Source organism: Podarcis bocagei (genome assembly GCF_964188305.1).
Source record: "Podarcis bocagei genome assembly, chromosome: 12".
NCBI lineage: Eukaryota > Metazoa > Chordata > Lepidosauria > Squamata > Lacertidae > Podarcis > Podarcis bocagei.
In genome coordinates this window covers 59,155,553-59,181,050 of record NC_138137.1, presented here as the reverse complement: position 1 = coordinate 59,181,050, position 25,498 = coordinate 59,155,553, and the positions used below count along the sequence as shown (strand labels likewise).

At 47.5% G+C, this 25,498-nt stretch overlaps 1 protein-coding gene across 2 annotated transcripts in view; it reads right to left on the bottom strand.

Annotated features, from left to right (window-relative positions):
* MYO1G (myosin IG) overlaps window positions 1-25,498 on the bottom strand; it is a 104,838-nt gene that overhangs the window by 50,447 nt on the left and 28,893 nt on the right. For both annotated transcript variants that reach the window (XM_081163517.1, XM_081163518.1), the window contains exons 9-16: window positions 23,806-23,951; window positions 21,300-21,414; window positions 20,267-20,437; window positions 15,718-15,788; window positions 14,645-14,719; window positions 9,829-9,961; window positions 2,981-3,147; window positions 1,470-1,677 (exon numbers count right to left, since the gene is read on the bottom strand). In XM_081163517.1, the coding sequence (XP_081019643.1) occupies window positions 1,470-1,677; window positions 2,981-3,147; window positions 9,829-9,961; window positions 14,645-14,719; window positions 15,718-15,788; window positions 20,267-20,437; window positions 21,300-21,414; window positions 23,806-23,951 (1,086 nt within the window). The remainder of the gene's footprint in view (window positions 1-1,469; window positions 1,678-2,980; window positions 3,148-9,828; window positions 9,962-14,644; window positions 14,720-15,717; window positions 15,789-20,266; window positions 20,438-21,299; window positions 21,415-23,805; window positions 23,952-25,498) is intronic.

Here is a 25,498-nt window from a genome sequence, read left to right as displayed (position 1 = left end):
GGTCCAGTTGTGACCGACTCTGGGGTTGCGGTGCTCATCTCGCTTTATTTGCTGAGGGAGCCGGCGTACAGCTTCCGGGTCATGTGGCCAGCATGACTAAGCTACTTCTGGCGAACCAAAGCAGTGCACGGAAACGCCATTTACCTTCCCGCCAGAGCGGTACCTATTTATCTACTTGCACTTTGACGTGCTTTCGAACTGCTAGGTTGGCAGGAGCAGGGACCAAGCAACAGGAGCTCACCCCATCGCGGGGATTCGAACAGCCGACCTTCTGATCGGCAAGCCCAAGAGGCTCAGTGGTTTAACCCACAGCGCCACCCGCATACCACCTCCGGTTATAGGGTGTGTATAAGTTGAATAAATAATAATAATAATTTGAACCGCCGACCTTCTGATCAGCAAGCCCAAGAGGCTCAGTGGTTTAGACCACAGCGCCACCCATGTCCAGATTTCAGGGGCAGAACAGCCTTGCCTTGCACGCAGAAGGTTCCCAGGCTCCATCCTCGATGGAATATCCACGTAGGAGCAGGGAAAACTCCCTCTAAGGAACCCATCAGGGGTGTGGCGCAGTGGCAGAGTGTCTGCCTTGCGGGAAAAAGGTCCCAGGTTCAAGACTCCGTTGCCCTGTTTTGACTGGGAGGTACCAAACAATTTAAGCCCTGTGTTGCAAACAATAGTCAGTAATATCCAAGGCAACACAATGACCAAATACAATGATATAATATCAATATACACTCTTTATATACCGTATTTTTTGCACCATAACACTCACTTTTTTCCTCCTAAAAAGTAAGGGGAAATGTCTGTGCGTGTTATGGAGGGAATGCCTACGGGTGGCATGCCTACAGATTTTCCTCCTCTAAAAACTACGTGCGTGTTATGGTCGGGTGCGTGTTATAGAGCGAAAAATACGATACATACCTTTATGACCACTGCTCCATAGCAATTGTTGTTCATACTTTCCCATTCACCCTATAGATGGGTTTTTGAAGAATTTCTGTATCCTTCTGCTGTGCTGAAGAAGAATTCCATGAAACCGGGGGTGATATCCAGAATCACCATCCACAACTTCTGTTTGCGAACTACTTTGGCAGCGTTGGACTCCATAAACAAAGCTTTACACAGCCTGTTTTCCCCAGATAAGAATCTGATTCATTGCTTCTTCCAGAGACTTGCATAGTCTTCAAAGACTTTCAGAGACTTATAAGACTTTGGTTTTATGTTTTCAAGAGAATCCATTAAGAGTGCATATTTTGTGACTTTCAGAGATGCGTAAGTTTTCTGTTTACGTGATTTCATATATTTCATATTATATAAAGAGTGTATATTGATACCGTATCATTGTATTTGCTCATCGCGTTGCCTTGGATACTATTGACCTGGAGGTACGGCAGCCCTTCAGGTGTGCAATCGGGCCCCACATTCCTCCTGTCCATACTTGCAACCGGTGTAAACAGAAACACGGGTACCTTTTGCAGTAGCAGCACAATGATGGGGATCAGCTGGGCTCGTTCCTGCTCCAGGGTGAAAAGCGTCTGGGGCGTGCGGATAAAGATCTTGGTGTGTCCGTAGGCGACGTCGTCCTGGAATCCGTGCTGCTCCATCAAGGCCTGCGTGGCCTCCCGGTCAGTAGCCATGAGGTGGTTGGGCCATGTGTACTCACAAGTCATCTTATACCTGGGAAGGGAGGAATTTACCGGTGACTGGCCTGGCTTGAGAGAGAGTCTAGGAAATGCAGGCTGCGGGATGGGAGAGCACCATCCCAACAGCCTTTTCGCAGAGCTGCAGGCAAAACTGACACTCCACGCAAGGTGAAAGGTAGTAGCTCAGGCCACTAACCGCCGTGCTAGCTTTCTGCTTGCATGGATCATTGGTATTGGGTTTTTTTGCAGGGGAGTTCATTGCAAAAATGTGAATGCTGCCACTTCGGGACTGCGCCACCTCATTCTGGGAGAGGAAATTGGGAGCCCTCTCCCAGGTCTCATTATACTTTGATTACTTAAAGGTAAAGGGACCCCTGACCATTAGGTCCAGTCGTGGCCGACTCTGGGGTTGCGGCGCTCATCTCGCTTTATTGGCTGAGGGAGCCGGTGTACAGCTTCCGGGTCATGTGGCCAGCATGACTACAACGACCGCGTTCTGGTACCACAAGGATGGAAGACTGAAGAAACCTCAACTAAAGAATAATGGCAAAAAAAATTGATGGACTATGCAGAACTGGCAAAATTGACATATAAGCTACAGGACAAGGATAACTGTGGCTTTAAAGATTAATTGGAACCCTTTACAAAGTATTTGAAGACACAACAAAGTGAACTGGACTCCTTGGCAGGTTTTGAATAAACATTCACAAACTTTTTATTGATAATAATCAGCTAAATAGTTTGAGGATCTATACAACTTTGTAACATGCAGAAAACAGCAGTCTCAGATAAACCAAAGACTGAAACTGAGGGAAGTCGGGGGGTGGGGGTGGGTGGGTTTTGTGTGGAAGGGTGGGGGGGAGGAAAAATGGGGGGGGGGAAACAAGGATGATATGTTTCGTTTTAATTTTGAATAAAAAAACTTATTTAAAAAATGTGTCCAGCATGACTAAGCCACTTCTGGAGAACCAGAGCAGCGCACGGAAACGCTATTTATCTTCCCTCCGGAGCGGTACCTATTTATCTACTTGCACTTTGACGTGCTTTCAAACTGCTAGGTTGGCAGGAGCTGGGACCGAGCTACGGGAGCTCACCCTGTTGCAGGGATTCAAACCGCCGACCTTCTAGGCTCTGTGGTTTAACCCACAGCGCCACCCACGTCCCTTTTGCTTACTTACCACGCCCCAATATTCCTACCTTGAGAAACTACTTCCACTGATTTTTGCCATTGGGCGTATCAGGCCAGGCCCAGGGTGCTAGCGGGGAAGGAAAAATGTGCCACCTTTGGAAAATTTGCAGAGCTATGTTTGTACAGAAGGCCTGGCGGTGGTGCTTACCGGAGGAGGAAGCGGTCGTAAGGTTGCCTGTAGGCGAATCCTGCCCTCCGGACGCGCACGTTTTCAAGCAGCCCCAAATACGACACCTGATGGCGGCAGCGCTCCGCGTCAAAGAGCAAGGGCGACTTCTGGTCGTTTGGCTTGATGCAACGGACGTAATACGGCTCCTGTTCGGAAGAGGCAGGAAAGGAATCAAAGAAGAATGGGTGAGGTTTGGCGACACTCCCCCCCTTCCCAAGTGCTTGCAGAGAGCCAGCAACTCACTGAGGAATTCTGTCTCCTGGAGAGGCAGCGTGGCACAGTGGTTATGAGGCATCTGATCAAGGCCTGTCTTTTAAAATGAGCTTAAAGATATATTTGCAAATGTTTGTATGTTTCATGCCAGGTAGAAACCAGCTGGCTAAGTACTTTGGCAGTTGTTTATCTTCCTGCTCTCCTGAAAAAGGGCCCCCCTGATTTATAGCAGTAGCAGGAGACAAGTTTCTCAAAGTTGTAAAAGGGAATTACAGGCTGGGAGCAAAGGTTACACTGACCCTACATATTACAGAATACAATCAAGCTGCAAAAACACTAATTAAGAGTTGGTAAATAGTAGGATTTATTGTTTAACAGAAAATAATACCATGTGCCTCCCATCAGACTCTAGCCATATTTTCCTAAGGTTTAAGGTAGACTGAGAGAGTTAAAGGGCAATAAATTTTGGGAAGAGCCAATGGGAAAAGCAGCTGGCTGGGAAAGGCGGGTGTAAACTGAAGAGGCTTCTTTTGAAGCTGTTTTTACCGAGTTCCTTTTTTACTTTGCAAAGGCCTTTTCTTCTAAAAAGCTATGTTATGTATGAGATTTGTTGGCTTAATGTAATTATGCAAAGGATTTAGAAAGTAAGAAATGTTAGATTCTTATGTTAGATTCTTATTTCATTGATGGTGTGTGAGAATGTGAACCCAAGATCTCTGTTTAGATAGAATTTAATACCATGAGCCATCTGTTTTAGCCATCTGTTTTGGAATGCAGGTGCAACAGGGGCAAAAGGTGATCTGGTAATTAAGGTGCCTTGTCGAGGCAAATGTAAGATATATGGCTACTAGTCTGCCATTTATGGATAGAAGGAAATATACCTCTTTGTCTCCCATAAAAGGTAATAGGAAATGGGTGTATCTTTTATGATTGGTTCTAGCAAACAGCCAATAGGAATTTCAACCAGGCTGATTGGACAGAGGCAGCCAAAGGAGGAGCAAGGGGGCTGGGCTGAGGAAATATAAGTGCTGGCCATCAGGGCTGGAGGGGGCAGAGCTTTTGGTAACCATATACCACTGTGTCTCTCATTTATTTGTCTGACAAATAAATTATTATTTTAATTTCTCTATTGCTGCGTTGAATATTTCATTCCAGCTAAGCGTTAACCACAAGCAGGGTGCTACAGTTAGAGTGTTGGACTAGGATGGATTTGCTTATAATAAATCAAAATTTGAAATAGAAGTATTGAACAATGATTGTAAAATATTGTCTAAAATGTATAAATTGCTGCTGGAGTGGCATTTGAAAGATGAAGAGGTAAAATCGGTTATGATACATTGGGCCAAGGACTTTGGGTATAATATACAGTTAAAAGATTAGGAAAAATTGTGGAAGGATTAAAATTTACAGCTTGCAATGCTTTGAAAAAAAATGTGATGAAAATGATGTACAGATGGTATATTACACCAGTGAAATTAGCCAAAATGTATAAAGTAAGTAATAAATGTTGGAAATGTAAAGAAAAAGAAGGATCTTTTTATCACATGTGGTGCGAATGTAAGAAAATGAAAAGCTTCTGGGAAATGATATATAATGAAATGAAAAAGATGCTGAAATATACATTTATTTAAAAAACCAGAAGCATTTTAACTTGGCATTGTAGGGGAGGACATTAATAGACAAGGCAATAAATTGTTTTTATATGCAACAACAGCAGCAAGAATATTACTGGCACAATAATGGAAACAAGAAGAAATTCTGACGAAAAAAGAGTGGCAAATGAAATTAATGGACTATGCAGAATTAGATAAGATGACAGGAAGGATTCGAAACCTGCGGGATCAGATATTCTTAGAGGACTGGCGTAAATATTTGAATTATTTGAAAAGCAACTGTCATAAACAGATTACGCTAGTAGGACTGCAAGAAGTTTTGTGAGGAGGACTATGCGAAATATTGCAATGAAGACTATGAAGAGAGCTATTAGTTAAGGACAATTACAGTGGTGCCTCGCAAGACGAAAAGAATCCGTTCTGTGATTCTCTTCGTCTAGCGGTTTTTTTCGTCTTGCGAAGCAAGCCCATTGACGGATTAGCGGATTAGCGCTATTAGAGGCTTTTAGCGGCTTATCTGCTGATCGGATCAGCTGATAAGCGGTTTAGCGGCTTAGAAAAAGGGGGGGGGAGGAAAAAACCCCAACAGAAACTCGCAAGACATTGTCGTCTTGCGAAGCAAGCCCATAGGAGATTCGTTTTGCGAAGCACCTCCAAAACGGAAAACTCTTTCGTCTAGCGAGTTTTCTGTCTTGCGAGGCATTCGTCTTGCGGGGCACCACTGTACAAGTAATAGAGAAATTAAGAAATGTAGACTGTGATAAAGACTGAAAAATCTTCAGGTGAGGTTGATGGAAGTCCAAAAACATTGTATAAGATAAGAAAATATGTTAAATGACTGTTGGAAATGATATGGGTGCTCGGTAATCGCAAAGCTTGCCCTCGGCCTAGCCTGCCTTGCAAGGCTGTTGTTTTGGGGGGTTGGGTAAAGGAGGGGAGGGAGAAGAACTACGTACGCCACCTGGACGGTGTTGGACGTTGTGGGGTATAAAGGAGACAGATAAATATATAGATGGTGGAGAACAAAAACAGGTGGATTTGGAATCCCTTGTGGTCTCTTCCAACTCTATGATTCTATGATTCTATAAAAGGATGTCACATAGAGGAGGGAGAAAGGTTGTTTTCTGCTGCTCCAGAGAAGGGGACACGGAGCAATGGATCCAAACTACAAGAAAGAAGATTCCACCTAAACATTAGGAAGAACTTCCTGACAGTAAGAGCTGTTCGACAGTGGAATTTGCTGCCAAGGAGTGTGGTGGAGCCTCCTTCTTTGGAGGTCTTTAAGCAGAGGCTTGACAACCGTATGTCAGGAGTGCTCTGATGGTGTTTCCTGCTTGGCAGGGGGTTGGACTCGATGGCCCTTGTGGTCTCTTCCAATTCTAGGATTCTATGATTCTATGATTCTATGATTCTATAAAAGGAACGCAGCAATATCTAGGCTTGGGCAGGGCAGAACGTAGATCAGTGCCACACCTGGAATTCTGTGCACAGGTTCTTCTTATATTCTGAGCCCACATCCCCAGCCAGTTGGCCGTCTCTCCCCCCCTCTCTCTGCCTAGCAGACAGAGTAGTCGCATGGGTAAAAAGGGGCAAGAGGCAGCCATGGCATGTGCGCTTGCCCCCGGGTTCCCTGGAGGAGCAGAAGCTGGAAATGCGATCAATAATCACAACAGGCTTATTTATAGAGCCCCGGTGGCACGCAAAGGGGGAACCATCTGGGCTCTCCTATCTCTCCGTGGCACTCCGATTCCTCTCCCAGAGGCATCTAATTTTGGTTCCCGTTGAGAGAGACAGGAGCCAAGGAAAGCAGGGGGAGCCGTGGTGCCTGCCAACGGTTACCAAGGCAGCTGAGGACCCCCGGCGGCCTGCTCTCGCCAGCGCCTTCTCAGGACCGGCTGTTGCAGGAATTGAGGCACAGAGAGTGCAAATGGAGATGGGGAGGTTGCCCTAATAATAAGAATAAGAATAAGAATATTTATACCCAGTCCTCCCCAGCCAAGGCCGTGCTCAGGGCAGATAACACCAGGTATAAAAACAATTGACTAAAAAAACAAGATACTACATTAAAATGCAGCCTCATTTCAGTAGAAACTCAAAAACTTTTTGGGGGATGAAAACGTCAAATCTTCACCAAGGCCAACTATCCAGACTGGTCCTACGTGGTCCCGAAAAAAGCCAGGAAAGTCCCCAAATAGGAGTTCCATCACAGAAGGAGAAAGGAAAAAGGAAAGAGGGAATCAAGTTGATTCCAAGCCAAAGGCCAGGCGGAACAACTCTGTCTTACAGGCCCTGCGGAAAGAAATCAGATCCCGCAGGGCCCTGGTCTCATGAGACAGAGTGTTCCACCAGGCCGGAGCCATCACTGAAAAGGCCCTGGGCCCTGGTTGAGGCAAACTGACTTCCTTTGGCCCCGGGACCTCTAAAAGGTAAAGGTAAAGGGACCCCTGACCATTAGGTCCAGTTGTGGCCGACTCTGGGGTTGTGGCGCTCATCTCGCTTTATTGGCCGAGGGAGCCGGCGTACAGCTTCCGGGTCATGTGGCCAGCATGACTAAGCCGCTTCTGGCGAACCAGAGCAGCGCACGGAAACGCCGTTTACCTTCGCGCCGGAGCGGTACCTATTTATCTACATGCACTTTGACGTGCTTTCGAACTGCTAGGTTGGCAGGAGCAGGGACCGAGCAACGGGAGCTCACCCCGCCGCAGGGATTCGAACCGCTGACCTTCTGATCGGCAAGCCCTAGGCTAGTGGTTTAACCCACAGCACCACCCTCGTCCCTAGGGTATTGCTATTTATGGACCTTAAGGTCCTCTGTGGAGCATACCGAGAGAGGCGGTCCCGTAGGTACGAGGGTCCTAGGCTGTGAAGAGGGGTTTGTTGCCTCCTCCCCATGAAGCCGGTACTTCAGTGCAGAAGCTCAGTTCTTTTTCTGTTCCTTTTGGCTTACATGTATTTATTGATAATAAAACAAAGCATGTAAGAACATAAGACGACCCCGGCTGGATCCGGCCAATGGGAGCCCATCGAGTCCAGCATCATGTTCTCACAGTGGCCAACCAAATGTCTGTGGGAAAACCAACAAAAAAGGACCCAGGCGCAAGTGTTTCTCCTCTGGTGGTTTCCAACGACTGGTATTCAGAAACCTTGCAGCCTGCAGCTGTGGCGGCAGGACAGAGCCCTCCCGGCTAGCAGCCCTTGTCCAGGCGCTTTTGTACATGTTAACTGGCCGGAGAAGAGCATTGCAAAATTCAGAGGAGGGCAAATTTAGAAGGATGGCTGTTTTTCAGGTTGCAAGCTGTTTTGGGAAGTGCGGATTAGGAAGATTCCCCATTAACCAAGCCAAACCCCTTCCCTTCTTCGGGGCGGGGGGGGGGTGTCAGTTTGCATTTCTTGGTTCAGAAAGTACTGCTCTGATGTGTAGAGATCTTTCCTATTCTAATTAATTCAAGAGGGTTCTCAAAGCTTCTCTGGGTGAAAGAAGCAAGCAGAAGGTTTGTGATGTTTGGGTTATTCGTTCAGAGAGTACAGCTGGTGTAAACTGGTTCTGTTATCTCTTCTGACAAGGTCATGATGACTATAATAGTAAGGCCAGAAGGAGTCTGGGTTTCACTTTCTCTTTCAATCTCTCTCTCTCTCTCTCTCTCTCTCTCTCTCTCTCTCTCTCTCTCTCTCTCTATCTCTTGTGTGGTGTTCTGTACATAATACAGTGGTGCCTCGCAAGATGAAAAGAATCCGTTCTGTGATTCTCTTCGTCTAGCGGTTTTTTCCTCTTGCGAAGCAAGCCCATTGAAGGATTAGCGGATTAGTGCTATTAGCGGCTTTTAGCGGCTTATCTGCTGATCGGATCAGCTGATAAGCGGCTTAGCGGCTTAGAAAAAGGGGGAGAAAAGGGGAAAAAACCAGCAGGAACTCGCAAGACATTGTCGTCTTGCGAAGCAAGCCCATAGGAAATTCGTTTTGCGAAGCACCTCCAAAACGGAAAACTCTTTCGTCTAGCGAGTTTTCCGTCTTGCGAGGCATTTGTCTTGCGGGGCACCACTGTATGATTAGCGTTAAGGTTTAGACTTATTATAAGTTACTGTAAGTTTAATTTAAGTCTGCTGCAACTGGATTTCTGCACGGACAGGGCCAATCCTGAATGTGTTGGATTTGCGACCATTATGCTCATTTGCCTTCAGTAGCAGTAAAACTCTGCTGGATCAAACATTCATTGCCTCTGGTCTATTTTTGGGGAACCTTGCAACTTGTTTAAGTTTTTACTCTGATAATTATACTGTGATGGCCTGGGACTCAGGCTCAGACTCGGAACCAGGGGCGTCTCAGTCCGCACCGGATCCTTTGCCTCGGGCATCATCTGAACCAAGTCTGGGGCCTGATCCTGAAGAGTCCCAGTCTGCACAGGTTCCCCTGCAACAAGCACCAGCTGGGCCGAGTCAGGGGCCTGATCCTGCCCTGGCTCCAGATGCGGGGATGACCTTGTTGCCTCCAGCTGGGCCATCACTTAGAGCTGCTCCACTACCAGTTGGGTCAGGGGAGGCTGAGGCGGCCCCCGGGTCTAGTAACCCACCGACGTCTCCCGAGCTGCAGAGACTGAGGTCTGAGAGAAGGAGAGACCTGAGTCCTTGCAGGAGGAGTGCTCGCCTTCGGGCGAGACAGGGAGGTGAGTCGCCGGGGGATCAGGACTGGCCGCTACCCCGACAAAGATAAAAGGTTGTCAGACCCCACCCCAGGTTGCGGAAGCAACATTGCTGTATGCTGGATCCTGCCTGAGATCCTGTACCTGTCCTTGCCTGGTTTCCTGCTTCGTGTCCTGCCTTGGCCCTGTCAGACTGACTCCTAGCAGGACCTTTGGATTCTGGACAGCTTCTGGACCGCGTTTCACGGGTTACCCCCGGACCCAGCACATATACATTGGAATCTGGTCTGGATCAATACTGAGTATAATTTCAATTACAGAGTGTGTGTTGTGCAGGGGTGTGTGTGGGTGTTATCTGAAGTTACCTTCGACGCCAGGTTCTCCACCAGCGCCACGATGGAGTTTTTGAAGAGGGTGGCAGCCGTCAGAGGCCTCTTGGTGACCTCGGTGATGCTCTGCTGGCCCTCTGGCCACATGTCCTGGAGGACGGGGTCTGCGCTGGGGAAAGAGCACAGAGCGGGAGTGAGGGGGTGCAGGCCGCTCCCAGCGCCAACCGTTCCTTAACCCTCACCCTCTCTGGGCATGGCCCACTGGTGGCCATGTGTGGGTGAACATCACAAATAGCAGAGGAGCTAAGAACTTGCAGGGCGCAACTCATCCACCCTAGGGGCTTAAGGGTAACGCGGTCACGGGTTCAACACCCAACATTTCCAGTTAAACACTGTGCACCATTGGCCAGGCTTCTCAGCAGCCCAGAAAACACATCCGACTCCAGCTCCCATCAGCCTGTCCTGAATGTGTCCGTTTGCATAATTTCTTAGTGCAGAAAGCATTGATCTGATGTGCAGAGATCTCTCCTATTCTAAGTAATTCAAGTGGGTCCTGGAAGCCACCCCGGAAATGATCTCTTTCAGCTTCTGCCTTCTAGAAGAAGGTATAGGGTTATAAAGACTAGGACTAGCCGCCAGAGAAACAGTTTCTATCCAAATGCAATTCTGGTTTTAAACATAGTGTAAGGTAGTCTGCCAGCTCCACCTGGTACACAGGATGAGACCCTCCCTGCCCGCAGACTGTCTTGCCAGAGTGGTGCATGCTCTGATTATCTCCCGCTTGGACTGCTGCAATGCGCTCTACGTGGGGCTACCTTTGAAGGTGACCCGGAAACTACAACTAATCCAGAATGCGGCAACCAGACTGGTGACTGGGAGCGGCCGCCAAGACCATATAACACCGGTTCTGAGAGATCTGCATTGGCTCCCAGTATGTTTCCGAGCACAATTCAAAGTGTTGGTGCTGACCTTTAAAGCCCTAAATGGCCTTGGCCCAGTATACCTGAAGGAGTGTTTCTACCCCCATCGTTCTGCCCGGACGCTGAGGTCCAGCTCCGAAGGCCTTCTGGCGGTTCCCTCACTGCGAGAAGTGAAGCTACAGGGAACAAGGCAGAGGGCCTTCTTGGTGTTGGCGCCCGCCCTGTTCAACACCCTCCCAGCAGATGTCAAAGAGATAAACAACTACCTGACATTCAGAAGATATCTGAAGGCAGCCCTGTTCAGGGAAGTTTTTAATGTGTGACATCTTAGTGTATTTTTGGTCTTTGTTGGAAGCTGTCCAGAGTGGCTGGGGAAACCCAGCCAGATGGGCGGGGTACAAATTATTATTATTATTATTGTTATCATCATCATCATCATCTCCTCTGTGGGAGTATATTGTATTTAATTAGGGGGTAGCAGAGTTTTTAGGGGGCTAACTAGGCTGGGATAGCAGGCTTGTTGGTTTTTGAATGTCTGATGTAGATTTTTTCAATTCCGTTGTTCTGTATGGGACAATGACAATAAATATTATTGTATCGTATTAAGCTTCTCTGTGTGAAAGAAGCAAACAGAAGGTTCCTGATGTTTGGGTTATTCCTTCAGAGAAGTTGGGTGCAGCTGGCGTAAACTGGTTCTGTTATCTCTTTCTGTCCAGGTCATGCTGACTATAATAATAAGGCCAGAAGCAGCCTGGGGTTCACTCTTTCTTTCTACCGCTTTCCCTTCTGGTGTGGTGTTCTGTATAGAATCCTAGAGTTGGAAGAGACCACAAGGGCCATCGAGTCCAACCCCCTGCCAAGCAGGAAACACCATCAGAGCACTCCTGACATATGGTTGTCAAGCCTCTGCTTAAAGACCTCCAAAGGAGGAGACTCCACCACACTCCTTGGCAGCAAATTCCACTGTCAAACAGCTCTTACTGTCAGGAAGTTCTTCCTAATGTTTTGGTGGAATCTTCTTTCTTGTAGTTTGGATCCATTGCTCCGTGTCCGCTTCTCTGGAGCAGCAGAAAACAACCTTTCTCCCTCCTCTATGTGACATCCTTTGCTATATTTGAACATGAGTGTATGTAGTGTTAAGGTTTAGATTTATTGTAAGTTTAAGTTAAGTCTGCTGCAACTGGATTTCTTATGGACCAGTGCCAATCCTGAATGTATTGGATTTGTGAACATTATGCTCCTTTGCCTTCAGTAGCAGTAAAGCTCTGCTGCGTGAAGTATTAATTGCCTCTGGTCTATTTTTTGGCAATCCTGCAACGTGTTTTTACTCTGCTAACTATACATCAGAATCTGCTCTGGATCAATATTGAGTAGAAATCCATGACAGAGCAGCAGTGGGGAAGCCTGTTAGAGGAAGGTACATAAACCAGCAGTGGGGAGAAGGAGTGCCAACTTGAATATTGGAGGGGGGGGGCAAGTAAGTCCCACATCATCAATCAGGGGTCAGCAAACGTTTTCAGCAGGGGGGCGGTCCACTGCACCTCAGACCTTGTGGGGGGCTAGACTTTATTTTTTGGGGGGGAAATGAATGAATTCCTATGCCCCACAAATAACCCAGAGATGCATTTTAAATAAAAGCACACATTCTACTCATGTAAAAACATGCTGATTCCCAGACCGTCCGTGGACCAGATTTAGAAGGTGATTGGGCCGGATCCGGCCCTAGGGCCCTAGTTTGCCTACCCATGATTTAAGCCAACCTACTGTCCTCTGTCACAGTCATGTCTAACGCCCTTTTGATCCTAATCTGCCCCCACTACTTTGGCAGTGGAGTTAAGTCCTGGCCATTGTAGCTAGTAGCTAGTAGGATCTCCTATGCAAGGGTCTAATAGTCTTTTAAAGCCACCCAAGGTGGTGGCCATAATCGCTGCATCTTGTGGCAGTGAGTTCCATATTTCAGGTAGGGACTCTGTGGAAAGAAAAAAATTTTTTTGTCTGTTCAGAACCTTCCAACTTCATGGCACTCAAAGAATGTATCCAAGTGGAAACAAATCAACCAGAGGTGTTAATCGTATGAAGAGAACATCAGGCCAAAGGCCCAACTTGTCTAATGTCCTGCTGTCACAGCCAGTTACCCTTATAGGAAGCCCACAAAGCAAGACATGAACACCAACCCTTTGAATTGTGCTTAGAAAGTTACTGGGAGCCAACGTAGATCTTTCAAGACGGGTGTTATGTGGTCTCGGCGGCCGCTTCCAGTCACCAGTCTTGCTGCCGCATTCTGGATTAGTTGTAGTTTCTGGGTCACCTTCAAAGGTAGCCCCATGTAGAGTGCATTGCAGTAGGCCAAGCGAGAGATAACCAGAGCATGCACCACTCTGGTGAGACAGTCTATGGGCAGGGAGGGTCTCATCCTGCGTACCAGATGGAGCTGGTAAACAGCCGCCCTGGACACAGAACTGACCTGCGCCTCCATGGACAGCGGTGAGTCCAGGATGACTCCCAGGCTGCACACCTTGTCCTTCAGGGGCACAGTTACCCTATTCAGGACCAGGAAGTCCTCCACATATTCTACTAAAAAGTGAGTCTCAAGATGACAATGGAAGTCATACAGAGCAGGCGCTTTCCCCAAAATAGTACCTGCCAGGCAGGCCCCACAAATAACCCAGAGATGCATTTCAAATAGAAGAACACATTCTACTCATGTAAAAACACACTGATTCCCGGACCGTCCAGGGGCCGGATTCAGAAGGCGATTGGGCCAGATCCGGCCCCCGGGCCTTAGTTTGCCTTCCAATGGATCACATGATGCAGGGCACACACACCATTTGAATTGCAATGTCCATCAACTTTGAGAAGGGGGGCTGGCTCCCTCAAATATTTATTAGTGGGGCCGAAGGGGCCTCGGCCCCTAGGAGTTGGCTCCTATGAAGGGGAGTGGTCCCCAGCTGCTGCAGCTGCTCCGTAGGGCGCAGGCTTGCAAGCATCTGCCTAGACGTGAGGTTGGTGTTTTTGTTGGGATGCGTCCAAAGAAACGGGGGCAATTGGCAGGCCCCCAGCTGGCTCCAGCCCACCGGCCAGCAGCCGGGCGATCTCCGGCCCTTGGACCAGCATGTAACTGCGACTCACGCTTCAGAAACCTTCAGAATCTGAGCACGCAAGACAGCAGAGATAAGAACTCTTCGCACCAGAAGGGCAGATTAGAGGCTGTGTAAAGCGTATTTAAAGGTAATGTTAAAGGGACCCCTGACCATTAGGTCCAGTCATGACCAACTCTGGGGTTGCAGAGCTCATCTCGCTTTATTGGCCGAGGGAGCCAGCGTACAGATTCCAGGTCATGTGGCCAGCATGACTAAGCCGCTTCTGGCGAACCAGAGCAGCGCACGGAAACGCCGTTTACCTTCCCGCCGGAGCGGTACCTATTTATCTACTTGCACTTTGGCATGCTTTCGAACTGCTAGGTTGGCAGGAGCAGGGACTGAGCAATGGGAGCTCACCCCCTCACGGGGATTCGAACCACCGACCTTCTGATCTGCAAGTCCTAGGCTCTGTGGTTTAACCCACAGCGCCACCTGTGTTTACAGGCATTTTATTCAGCATCAGGACAAAGGGAAAAACACGTCTTCTCCCCTTCATATCCAAGCAAGCAGCATAAGCAAAAGCTATACACAAAGTGAAGTTCTCAGCAAACTGTGCTGGAATGTAAACAGGCATGTGACACACAACAGCCTGTTCCTCTTAAGGTGGAACGGAATATTCTAACAGTTTTGTCAGTATCCGGAACTGCAGAAGCAAGTGTTATCTCTGACAATAAAGAGTGAACTCTCTCCCTTTGGCCGGGGAAGGCACAGCGGACAAATGTTCTGACCTGATATATATTGCCATTTGATCAAGGTCATCCTGGAAGCTCCGCCTGGCTCAGGCCTACATACCTGTTGTACATCAGCCGCTTGAAGTCCTGGAAAAGCGTGTCCTTGTTCTTGTCCAGAAATCCCTCCACGGAGTACCTGAAACACAGATCCGTAGAGGCTTGTAAAAACTCTGCCGGTTTGCTTGCTGTGTAGCTTCCCATGCTTGTGACGCCTCCTCCTTCCAGTCTTCCCCCTTTTCTCCCTCTGACCACTCATGACTGTCCCACCACCGCTCCCCGGGATTTGAACCCGGTTCCCCGGCTGGTTCCTCGCACTACTCCTCCATGTCTAACCAGTCCCTGACCTGACACTGAGTGGGGATTCAAACCCTGGTCTGTCCCAGGCACTAGTATGACACTCTAACCAATCCTCGGACTTACCCTACCCTACCCTACGGCAGGTATACAGCCTCAGTCCAGTATACCTGAAGGAGCGTCTCCACCCCCATCGTTCTGCCTGGACACTGAGGTCCAGCTCCGAGGGCCTTCTGGCGGTTCCCTCACTGTGAGAAGTGAGGTTACAGGGAAGCAGGCAGAGGGCCTTCTTGGTGGTGGCACCCGCCCTGTGGAACACCCTCCCAGCAGATGTCCAAGAGAAGAAGAACTATAGTGGTACCTCTGGATGCAAACGGGATCCGTTCCGGAGCCCTGTTTGCATCCTGAAGCGAACTCAACCCGCATTGGCGGGTTGCGATTCACCACTTCTATGCATGCTCATGATGTCATTTTGAGTGTCTGCGCATGCGCGAGCGACAAAACCCGGAAGTAACACGTTTCGTTGCTTCTGGGTTGCCGTGGAGCGCAACCCGAAAACGCTCAATATGAAGCAACTTCAACCTGAGGTATGACTGTACCAGACTTTTAGAAGACATCTGAAGGCAGCCCTGTTTAGGGAAGCTTTTAATGTTTAACAGACCACTGTATTTTAATACTTTGTTGGAAGCCACCCAGGGTGGCTGGGGAGACCCAGCCAGATGGGTGGGGTATAAATAAATTACTATTATTATTTCTATTTCTTTTTCTAGTTTTATTACAAACCCCATGCCCCCTTCCACAAATAATGGAGTATAACCTTCCACCCAGAGCAAAACTCACGTGACATCTCCTGCGTAGTGCTTAATGCGGAAATCGCGTCCGAAATCCATGGACTTGTCAGCAGGATTAAGCTGCAGGCAAGAGGAAGGAAACACAGGACACAGTGATGGCCACCAACTTTAAAATGGCTTTAAAAGACAATTGGACAAATTCATGGATGAGATCAGGCTGTCGTTTCACAATGGAACTCATGGCCATGCAGTGAAGCTGAATGTGGGGAGAATCAGGGCAGGCAGAAAAAGGAATGACTTCTCCGCAGAGAGCACGGTTCACCTACGGAACTCCCTGCCACAGGACACAGTGATGGCCACCAACTTTAAAATGGCTTGAATAGCAATTGGACAAATTCGTGGATGAGATCAGGCTGTTGATGGCTCCTAGCACGGGTGTCTCTGCTTTGTGACACGGTCCGGTTTATGGGAGATCAAAGTCCCGGGAGAGGATGTCGGGACTGGGGGCAAGATGGCGGGGTGGGAGCAGGAACGGGGGTCCAGAAGCCAGGAGTCAGGAAGCCAAGAGTCCGAGGGTCAGAGAGCCAGGAGTCAAGAAGCCAAGGGTCCGAGAATCAAGAAGCAGGGAGTCAAGAAGCCGAGGTTCAAGGATCAAGAAGCCAAAGGCAGGAAGCGTATTGCTGTGGCAAAGAGCCGAAGGCAAAATGCTGACCTTATATCCCTTCCCAGCTCTTGCCACCAGGTGCTGTGAGTTACCAATTGGCCTTACCTGTGAGGCCGCACCTTGCCTCTTCAGAACAAACTTAGGAAGGTCCCAGTCCTGCAAAGTCCTATTGGTCACAGGGCCTGGCTCCTGCATGCACACCTGACACATAGCTGTCAACTTTTCCCTTTTCTTGCGAGGAATCCTATTCGGAATAAGGGAATTTCCCTTAAAAAAAGGGAAACGTTGACAGCTATGACCTGACACTCTGCCTCCACAGTCAGAGGCAGCTGCGATGCTTCTGAACGCCAGCTGCTGGAAACAACAGGAGGGGGAGAGTTGCTCTTGGGTTCGAATCCTGACTGCGGGTTTCCCAAAAGAGGCACCTGGTCGGCCACTGTAAGAACAGAATGATCCAGCAGGGCTCTTATTAGTTTCTTATACAGTGGTGCCTCGCAAGACGAAATTAATCCGTTCCGCGAGTATCTTCGTCTAGCGGTTTTTTCGTCTTGCGAAGCAACCCTATTAGCGGATTAGCGCTATTAGCGGTTTAGCGGCTATTAACGGCTTAGCGGCTTAGCTGCTAAAAGGCTATTAAAGGCTTAGCGGCTTAGAAAAAGGGGGGGGAGCGAAAAAAAATCTCAAGACTCGCAAGACATTTTCGTCTTGCGAAGCAAGCCCATAGGGAAATTCGTCCTGCGAAGCGCATTGAAAAACGGAAAACCCTTTCGTCTAGCGGGGCACCACTGTATACAAAGAGACTCACATAAGGCAAGAGCGAAGGGGTGGGTGGAGGCATTTGTGATTCTTATTAATTCTGGGGGTTTTTTCTAAAGCGGTGGTGGGCAAAGGTTGATCAGCTTCTACTAGATCGCCGGTTAATTTGAAAAGCACCAGCAAGAATTTATGACTCCTCCTTGTTTTAACTATGGAAACAGCCGAATGACTCTTTCTCCCTATGTTATATATAGACAGAGAGAATAAGGAATGGAATTGTTGTTGGTTTTCTGCTGAAGGGCTTTGAGCCTCACAATTAATAATAATGGTCCCAGGTCACAAGGTGGTGAGACTGGTCTCAACTAGGGCCAGGGCCTTTTCAGTACTGGCCCCGACTTGGTGAAACGCTCTGTCACAAGAGACTAGGGCCCTCCCATGTAGACTACATGGGACTGGCTGAAATGACTGGCAGAATCCGAGACCAGGGGAAAGAGACGGCGGAAGAAGATTGGAAGAAATTTAAGATTTATTTAAAGAGACATTGTAAAATTAATGAGTGTTAAAATGTTGCAGTTACAGAAAGTAAGTGGATTACAGATGTAAAGATTAAGTTAAAAGAAAAGAAAGGATTACAATTAGATAAAACTAAGGGTGAGAATTTGCTGAACTAAATATTTGAAATTGGAATGTAGAAAGGGGAGGTATGAGGAGGTCGGTGAAGTAAGTTTTAAGAAAATAAGGATTTGAAATTATATTTGTTTGTTTTTGTGTGTGTTTGTTTGTATTATGGTTGATTATATAATTTGTGAAAATTTAATAAATATTAAAAAAAACAAAAACAAGAGACTAGGGCCCTGCGGGACTTGACATCTTTCCGCAGGGCCTGCAAGACAGAGCTGTTCCGCCTGGCCTTTGGTTTGGGCTCAGCCTGACCCTTATGTTTCCCTCCCCTTATGGTCTTGATTTATCGGCTAGTATTAAAATGAGGCTGCATTTTAAATTGCATTTTAACCTGTATTTTAAATTGGGGTTTTTTCCCTCTCTCTCTCTTTCCCCCCTATTATGTTTTTACTGCGATTTTATTGGTGTTAGCTGCCCTGAGCCCAGCTCTGGCTGGGGAGGGCGGGATATAAATAAAATTTATTATTATTATTATTATTATTATTATTATTATTATTATTATTAGCTAGGGACGATGGGAGTTGTAGTCCCAAAACATATGGAGGGCCGAGTTTGGGGGTGCTTGGTTCACAGTGAGCTAGATAAATTATTAAAAATTCCCCATTCTTTATTGAAGTTTAGGTCTTCTTGGTTCCTTCCGGAGGAGGTAGCTCTGCTAATATGGGTATGAATGGCTGGGAGGGTGGAAAGTGACGTCAGTATGTGGGAAGCCGCTGAGTTTGTGTTTGGAGAAGTCACTGTTGGGGGGTGTGGAGTGTGGGCGCCGCTTGGATCACAGCGATTTTGCTCAGCTGCTAACAATGCTTTCTAACACATGGGTTTTTCCATTTCTGCATTGGATTGCAACTTCTTTATGTTGAAGAGCATCTTTATTTTGCTGCCAAGGATGCAGCTTCCAATGTGTGTTTCTTTTTGTTTGATTTTCTTCTGCAATGTTCTATCAATGTTCTAACCGTGTTAAGGTATTGCCGTAAACGACTCAGATTTTTTTTTAAAAAAAAAACCCACATAAACGGCTATAGAAAAGACTGAAATAAATAGACGGAAAGAACTCCTCAACAGTGGAACAGGCTACCTCAGAAAGCTGTAAACTCTGTTCCCCTGGAGATTTCCTTTCTCTCCCTTAACCAGTGCCGGATTTACGTAAAAGCTAAACAAGCTATAGCTTAGGGCCCCACTCTCTTGGGGGCCCCCAAAAAATTTAAAGGGTAAACAAACCTGGATGTACATTTCCAAAATATAAGATAAAAAACAAATAAAATCAAACCTACATACAGCAGCAGCGTTTTGTGTTGTGTAGGCCCCACCTGCTCACCTACTCACCTACTCCCTAAAATATCACTGGTTTGCTCACAAAGGTCTGTATAGTTCAAGCTATGGTTTTCCCAGTAGTGATGTATGGAAGTGAGAGCTGGACCATAAAGAAGGCTGATCGCCGAAGAATGGATGCTTTTGAATTCTGGTGCTGGAGGAGACTCTTGAGAGTCGCATGGACTGCAAGAAGATCAAACCTCTCCATTCTGAAGGAAATCAGCCCTGAGGGCTCACTGGAAGGACAGATCCTGAAGCTGAGGCTCCAAGACTTTGGCCACCTCATGAGAAGAGAAGACTCCCTGGAAAAGATCCTGACGCTGGGAAAGATGGAGGGCACCAGGAGAAGGGGACAACAGAGGACGAGATGGTGGGACACTATCAACATGAGTTTGACCAAACTGCGGGAGGCAGTGGAAGACAGGAGTGAATGGCATGCTCTGGTCCAGGGGGTCACGAAGAGGTGGACACGACTAAACGACTAAACAACAACAACATATATAGGGTGCCTACATTCTGCATGTGTAAATGGCTTTAGATACCTATGCTATAAATTACCATATAGCATATACGTAACACACAGAAAAACAGCGACAATTTGTTGTTGACAAAGGACAGTTGGACATTTAAAGGGCCCCATTACCTTCAGTAGCTTAGGGCCTCATCAAACCTAAATCCGGCGCTGAACCAGCCATAGAGTCAATGGAGGAAGTTGGAAGAATGGCGCTCTTGTCCACTTTTCCTTCCAGCAATATGTGCTTTTCAAGGCTCAGATTAATTCTGGAGTGGGGAGCTGCCTCTGTTTTGCTTCGAGATATCTCCTCCTTAGGGACGCGGGTAGCACTGTGTGTTAAACCACAGAGCCTAGGACTTGCCGATCAGAAGGTCGGCGGTTCCAATCCCCGCGACGGGTTGAGCTCCCGTTGCTCGGTCCCAGCTCCTGCCAACCTAGCAGTTTGAAAGCACGTCAAAGTGCAAGTAGATAAATAGGTACCACTCCAGCGGGAAGGTAAATGGTGTTTCCGTGTGCTGCTCTGGTTCGCCAGAAGCGGCTTAGTCATGCTGGCCACATGAGCCGGAAGCTGAACGCCGGCTCCCTTGGCCAATAAAGCGAGATGAGCGCCGCAACCCCAGAGTCGGCCACGACTGGACCTAATGGTCAGGGGTCCCTTTACCTTTATCTTACCTTCCTGCTGGTATAGTGTGGGTGTTTGCCAAGCCTTGTATTCATGGACTCCAGGAACAGGGTGTCGGTGACTTTCCCCCCAGTCAGGCAGGCCTCATCCAGCACAGCGATGATGCCCTTGTGTGGCTCCTCCACCAGGTCCACAATGATTTGGTTGTTGAAATATTCAATCTGTCAAGGGCGAGGTGGGAAAATAGTGAAAACAAAGTCTCCGGGAGACCTTTCAGAAGGTCTGTGACTCAGGGGTAGTGTGGGGAATAGTATTGCAGCCAAAATAAAATTCCACTTGTTGCTAGATAAGCAAAGGGTTAAGACTCATGCAGTTCCCCTGTGAAATCCCAGAAAGGAGATTCTGTGGTTGTTGTTTTTTATTAAATTGATATACAGTGGTACCTCGGGTTAATAATAATAATAATAATAATAATAACAACAACAACAACAACAACAACAACAACAACAACAACAACAACTTTTATTTATACCCCGCCCTCCCCAGCCAAAAACGGGCTCAGGGCAGCTAACACCAGGTATAAAAACAATTGATTAAAATACAACTTAAAAACAAGATTAAAATGCAACATTAAAATGCAGCCTCATTTCAGTAGAAACTCAAATCAAAAACTTTTTTGGGGATGAAAACATCAAGTCTTCACCAAGGCCAACTATCCAGACTGGTCCTACGTGGGCCAGAAAAAAGCCAGTGAAGTCCCCAAATAGGAGTTAATTCGTTCTGGAGGTCTGTTCTTAACCTGAAACTGTTCTTAAACTGAGGTACCACTTTGGCTGATGGGGCCTCCTGCCGCCGCCACGCGATTTCTGTTCTCACCCTGAAGCAAAGTTCTCAACCCGAGGTACTATTTCTGGGTTAGCGGAGTCTGTAACCTGAAGCGTCTGTAACCTGAAGCGTCTGTAACCCGAGGTACCACTGTACCACCCTTCATCCAAAGATGACAGGGCAGTTCACCACATAAAACCACAAAACATGCAACCAAAAACCCCCACACCTTCCCCCTCACCGGCCACCGCGACTCACGTGTTGCCACTCGATCCCCTCACGCTGGTACTCCTCCTGCTCCTGCTGCAAGATCAGCTCAATGAACAGCTGCTGCAGCTTCTCGTTGCAGTAGTTAATGCAGAACTGCTCAAAGCTGAAAGGGAGAGGGAGCAGGCGAGACTCAGGACCCCACAGAGCAAAGGGGATTCTGCACCCCAGGGCAAAACCATAACTCAGTGGCAGAGTCCAGACTTATTCAATTACTATGGAAGGTGAGCCCGTGAGCTTCACGCTGGAGATTTGAACCCGGGTTCACTTTTAATGCCATAATGCCTCTGGATCTAAATAATATTTCTATATAGCTGTCACAACTACAAGTTATTGATCAGACAGCCCACACCTTTGCCTAATTTTCTTTTCAAGTCACCTGAGCAAGCGGCTATTGTCGCATCTTGTGACAGTGAGTTCCATAAGTTAATGTCGCATTTTTGCAGGGCAGAGTGGGCTTTCTTTTGTTGGCCCTGAAATGCCTGTCCATCAATGTCATTTTAGGATCGGGGAACCCAAATTTGAGCAGGCCTAATTCTGGACATCACACTTTCGGAAAGAGCGTAGGCCAATTGGAAGAGGTTCAGAGGCGGGCCAGGAAGACGGTCGGTGGTATGGAAGAGGAGAAAGGCCCCGTTCACATCATACACCCTTGTGCAAATTAATTGAAACAAAGTCAGCATGTTCGAAGGTCACAGAGAGAGAAGCTTCGTGATTGCCACATTGACCAGTCTGTCAAGCACCCACAAAAGGAGATGTTTTAGGGATGCTTCAGTTATTATGGTGTTGGAAGCCTGCAGCCAATACAGTGGTGCCTCGCAAGACGAAAAAAATCCGTTCTGTGATTCTCTTCGTCTAGCGGTTTTTTCGTCTTGCGAAGCAAGCCTATTGACGGATTAGCGGATTAGCGCTATTAGCGCTATTAGCGGCTTTTAGCGGCTTTTAGTGGCTTATCTGCTGATCGGATCAGCTGATAAGCGGCTTAGCGGCTTAGAAAAGGGGGGGGGACCAGCAGGAACTCGCAAGACATTGTCGTCTTGCGAAGCAAGCCCATAGGAGATTCGTTTTGCGAAGCACCTCCAAAACGGAAAACTCTTTCGTCTAGCGAGTTTTCCATCTTGCGAGGCATTCGTCTTGCGGGGCACCACTGTAGAAGGAATGATGCACTCGCCACAATATATACGATATACGATATCTTTATTATCATTGTCCCATGCAGAACAATGAAATTGAAAATTTACATAAAACATTCAAAAACCCCTAAAAATTCTGAAACCCCATTTTAAAATACAATATACTATAGAGACTCCTTATGCTGCATTTAGAACCAGAATTGCATTGGGGTAGAAACTGTTTCTCAGGCGGCTAGTCCTAGTCTTTATAACCCTGTCCCTTCTTCCAGAAGGCAGAAGCTGAAAGAGATCATTTCCGGGGTGCGTACTATCCTGCGCTATCTCTGCAGCTTTCTTATGGCACCTGACAGCATAGATTTGATCCAAGGTGGGAAGAGTGCACCCAATTATTCTCTCCGCAGTCTTCAGAACCCTGGACAGCGTTGTTTTTCCCCCTAACTGTGCAGCTCCCAAACCACACACACAGACCATAAGTTAATACACTCTCCGCAGTACAATGGTAAAATGCCATCAACAGGTCCTTTGGGAGATTGTTTTTCCGGAGGATTCTCAGAAAATAGAACCTCGGCGGTTCGAATCCCCGCGACGGGTTGAGCTCCCATTGCTTGGTCCCTGCTCCTGCCAACCTAGCAGTTCGAAAGCACGTCAAAGTGCAAGTAGATAAATAGGTACCGCTCCGGTGGGAAGGTAAATGGCATTTCCATGCACTGCTCTTGGAATTGTAGCTCTGTGACAGGAATAAGAGGGTGTTTTCTAACTACTCTCAGCATCCTTAAAAAGTACAGGTCCCAGAATTCCTTGGGGGAAACCATGACTGCTTAAAGTGGTATCATAGAACTTTAAACCGATAGCATGAATGCGGCCTGTGTAACGTGATCCTGAAAATGGTCGGATCCAGCTAAGGCTCACGATCCTTTTCAAGGATCCTGGTAACACCCAGAAACTAACCACTAGTCCACCTGCCGATGGGATTCTGAACATATACGTTTAAAGCAGTATCGTTCCACTTAGTAAACAGTCATGGCTTTCCCCCAAAAGAATTCTGGGAGCTGTAGTTTCTTTAGGGTGGGTGTTGAGGGTTGTTCAGAGACCCCTTTTCCCGGCACAGAGCTACAATTCTCAGAATGGTTTAATAACCAATCCTTCTGCCCTGGTGAATATTTGACATCTTCTCCCTTTATGGCCTTGATCTATAGGCTACCACTAAAACTCTCAGCATCCTTCACAAACTACATCTCCCAGGATTCTTTGAGGGAAGAACGACTGTTTAAATAGTTATCACACTGCTTTAAATGTGTAGTGCAGAAGGCGGTGCAGAACTGTATTTCGTTTGTCTCGGTCTCCGCTAGGTGAGAGACACCAACCTATTGTTGTCGAAGATCTCGAAGCCATAGATGTCCAGGACTCCAATCACTGTATTCTTGCCGTGGATTCGGACATCGTAGTTCTTGACCTCGATGACCGTGTTGATGCGGGCCACAATCCAGCAGAATAGACGCTCATAGAAGGCCTGTAGGTGAAAACAGGGTGATGGCCGTGCCATCTTTTGGTTGAACAGAGTTTTCAGATTTCAACGGCTTTAAATGCCTCAGGACACCATCGTGAGACCACCGTGAGCCTCCTTTGCAAGAGGTCTGCAGGGTGGCAACACAAGAACAGGCTTTTTTGCATTGGTTTCTTACTTCTGAAACGCCAGTCACTCCCTCTCAGCTGAACCTACCGTATTTTTTGCTCTATAGGACACACTTTTCCCCCTCCAAAAATGAAGGGGAAATGTGTGTGCGTCCTATGGGGCGAATGCAGGCTCCTCAGCTTCGCGTTGCTTTTGCTGAAGCCTGGGGAGCGAGAGTGGTTGGTGCGCACCGACCCCTCTCACTCTCCAGGCTTCAGGGATAGCCGCCTGAAGCCTTTGGAGCGCAGAGGGAGCGCTCCCTATGCACTTCGGAGGCTTCGCGTGGCTATCGCTGAAGCCGGGAGAGCCAGACCTCTCCTGGCTTCAGCAGAGAGGCAGAGCTGTGCAGTGCCCCTTCAGCCAAGCGGGAGGAGAAATGGAAGGGGCTCCATATCTCCTGCCGCTTCGCTGAAGGGACACTGAGCAGAGAGGGGGATAATATATTTTTTTCCCTGTTCTCCCCCTCCTATGGTCCGGTGCGTCCTATAGAGCGAAAAATACGGTACATCCCCGGGGTTGTTGTGGGGCTTAAATGGGGAGGGAGAGAACCACTTTGAGCTCCTTGGACAACGAGTAAATGGATTAAATAAATAAATAAGGAGTGAGAGGGTACATCAGGTATCCTGGTTATGGGTTGCCATACGTCCAGCAAAAATGGTGTCCAGGGTGAGAACTTCGAATAATTGTTGACACGTTTGGGATTTTGAAGTTGACTGCCTAAAAAGAAACCTCAACAACTTTGAGTTTCCTTTAAAAACCAAAACAAAAACCCTCAATGATTTTGAGGTTCATTTCACACAAAAAAGTTCAACAACTGAATTTTACTTCTACAAATATGGCGACTCTACTGGTCCCAAGCTGTGTAGGGCTTTCTACACCTTGAACTTAGCTACCGTATTCCTCGCTCCATAAAACGCAGCTGACCATAAGACGCACATCGTTTTTAGAGGAGGAAAGGGGGAAAGCCTCCTTTTTTGAGGATCAGCTTAAAGTTGTTGAGCTTACTTTGCAAAGGGAAAAAATCCTGTTTTTATGGGGTTCAGCTCACAGTTCTGCAGCTTCTTTAGGAAAGGAAAGGGAGCCGTTTCTACAGTTTCCAGACAGATAATCTAATCAGCCAGTCCCATGTCGCTGGGGAAATAAATAGTCTCCGTCTGCAGAACATTCAACAATGGAGGCCTGGGCAAGGGAGCCAGCAACTGACCACACATTCGCTCCATAAGACGCACAGACATTTCCCCTTACTATTTAGGAGGAAAAAAGTATGTCTTATGCAGTGAAAAATATGATAATTGACAGCCAACTGGCCTTGGCTTCCTAGCACTGCAAAGGTCTCTCTTTTCACAGATGAGCATGAATCTGTCCTTCCACCTCGAGAAGATAGG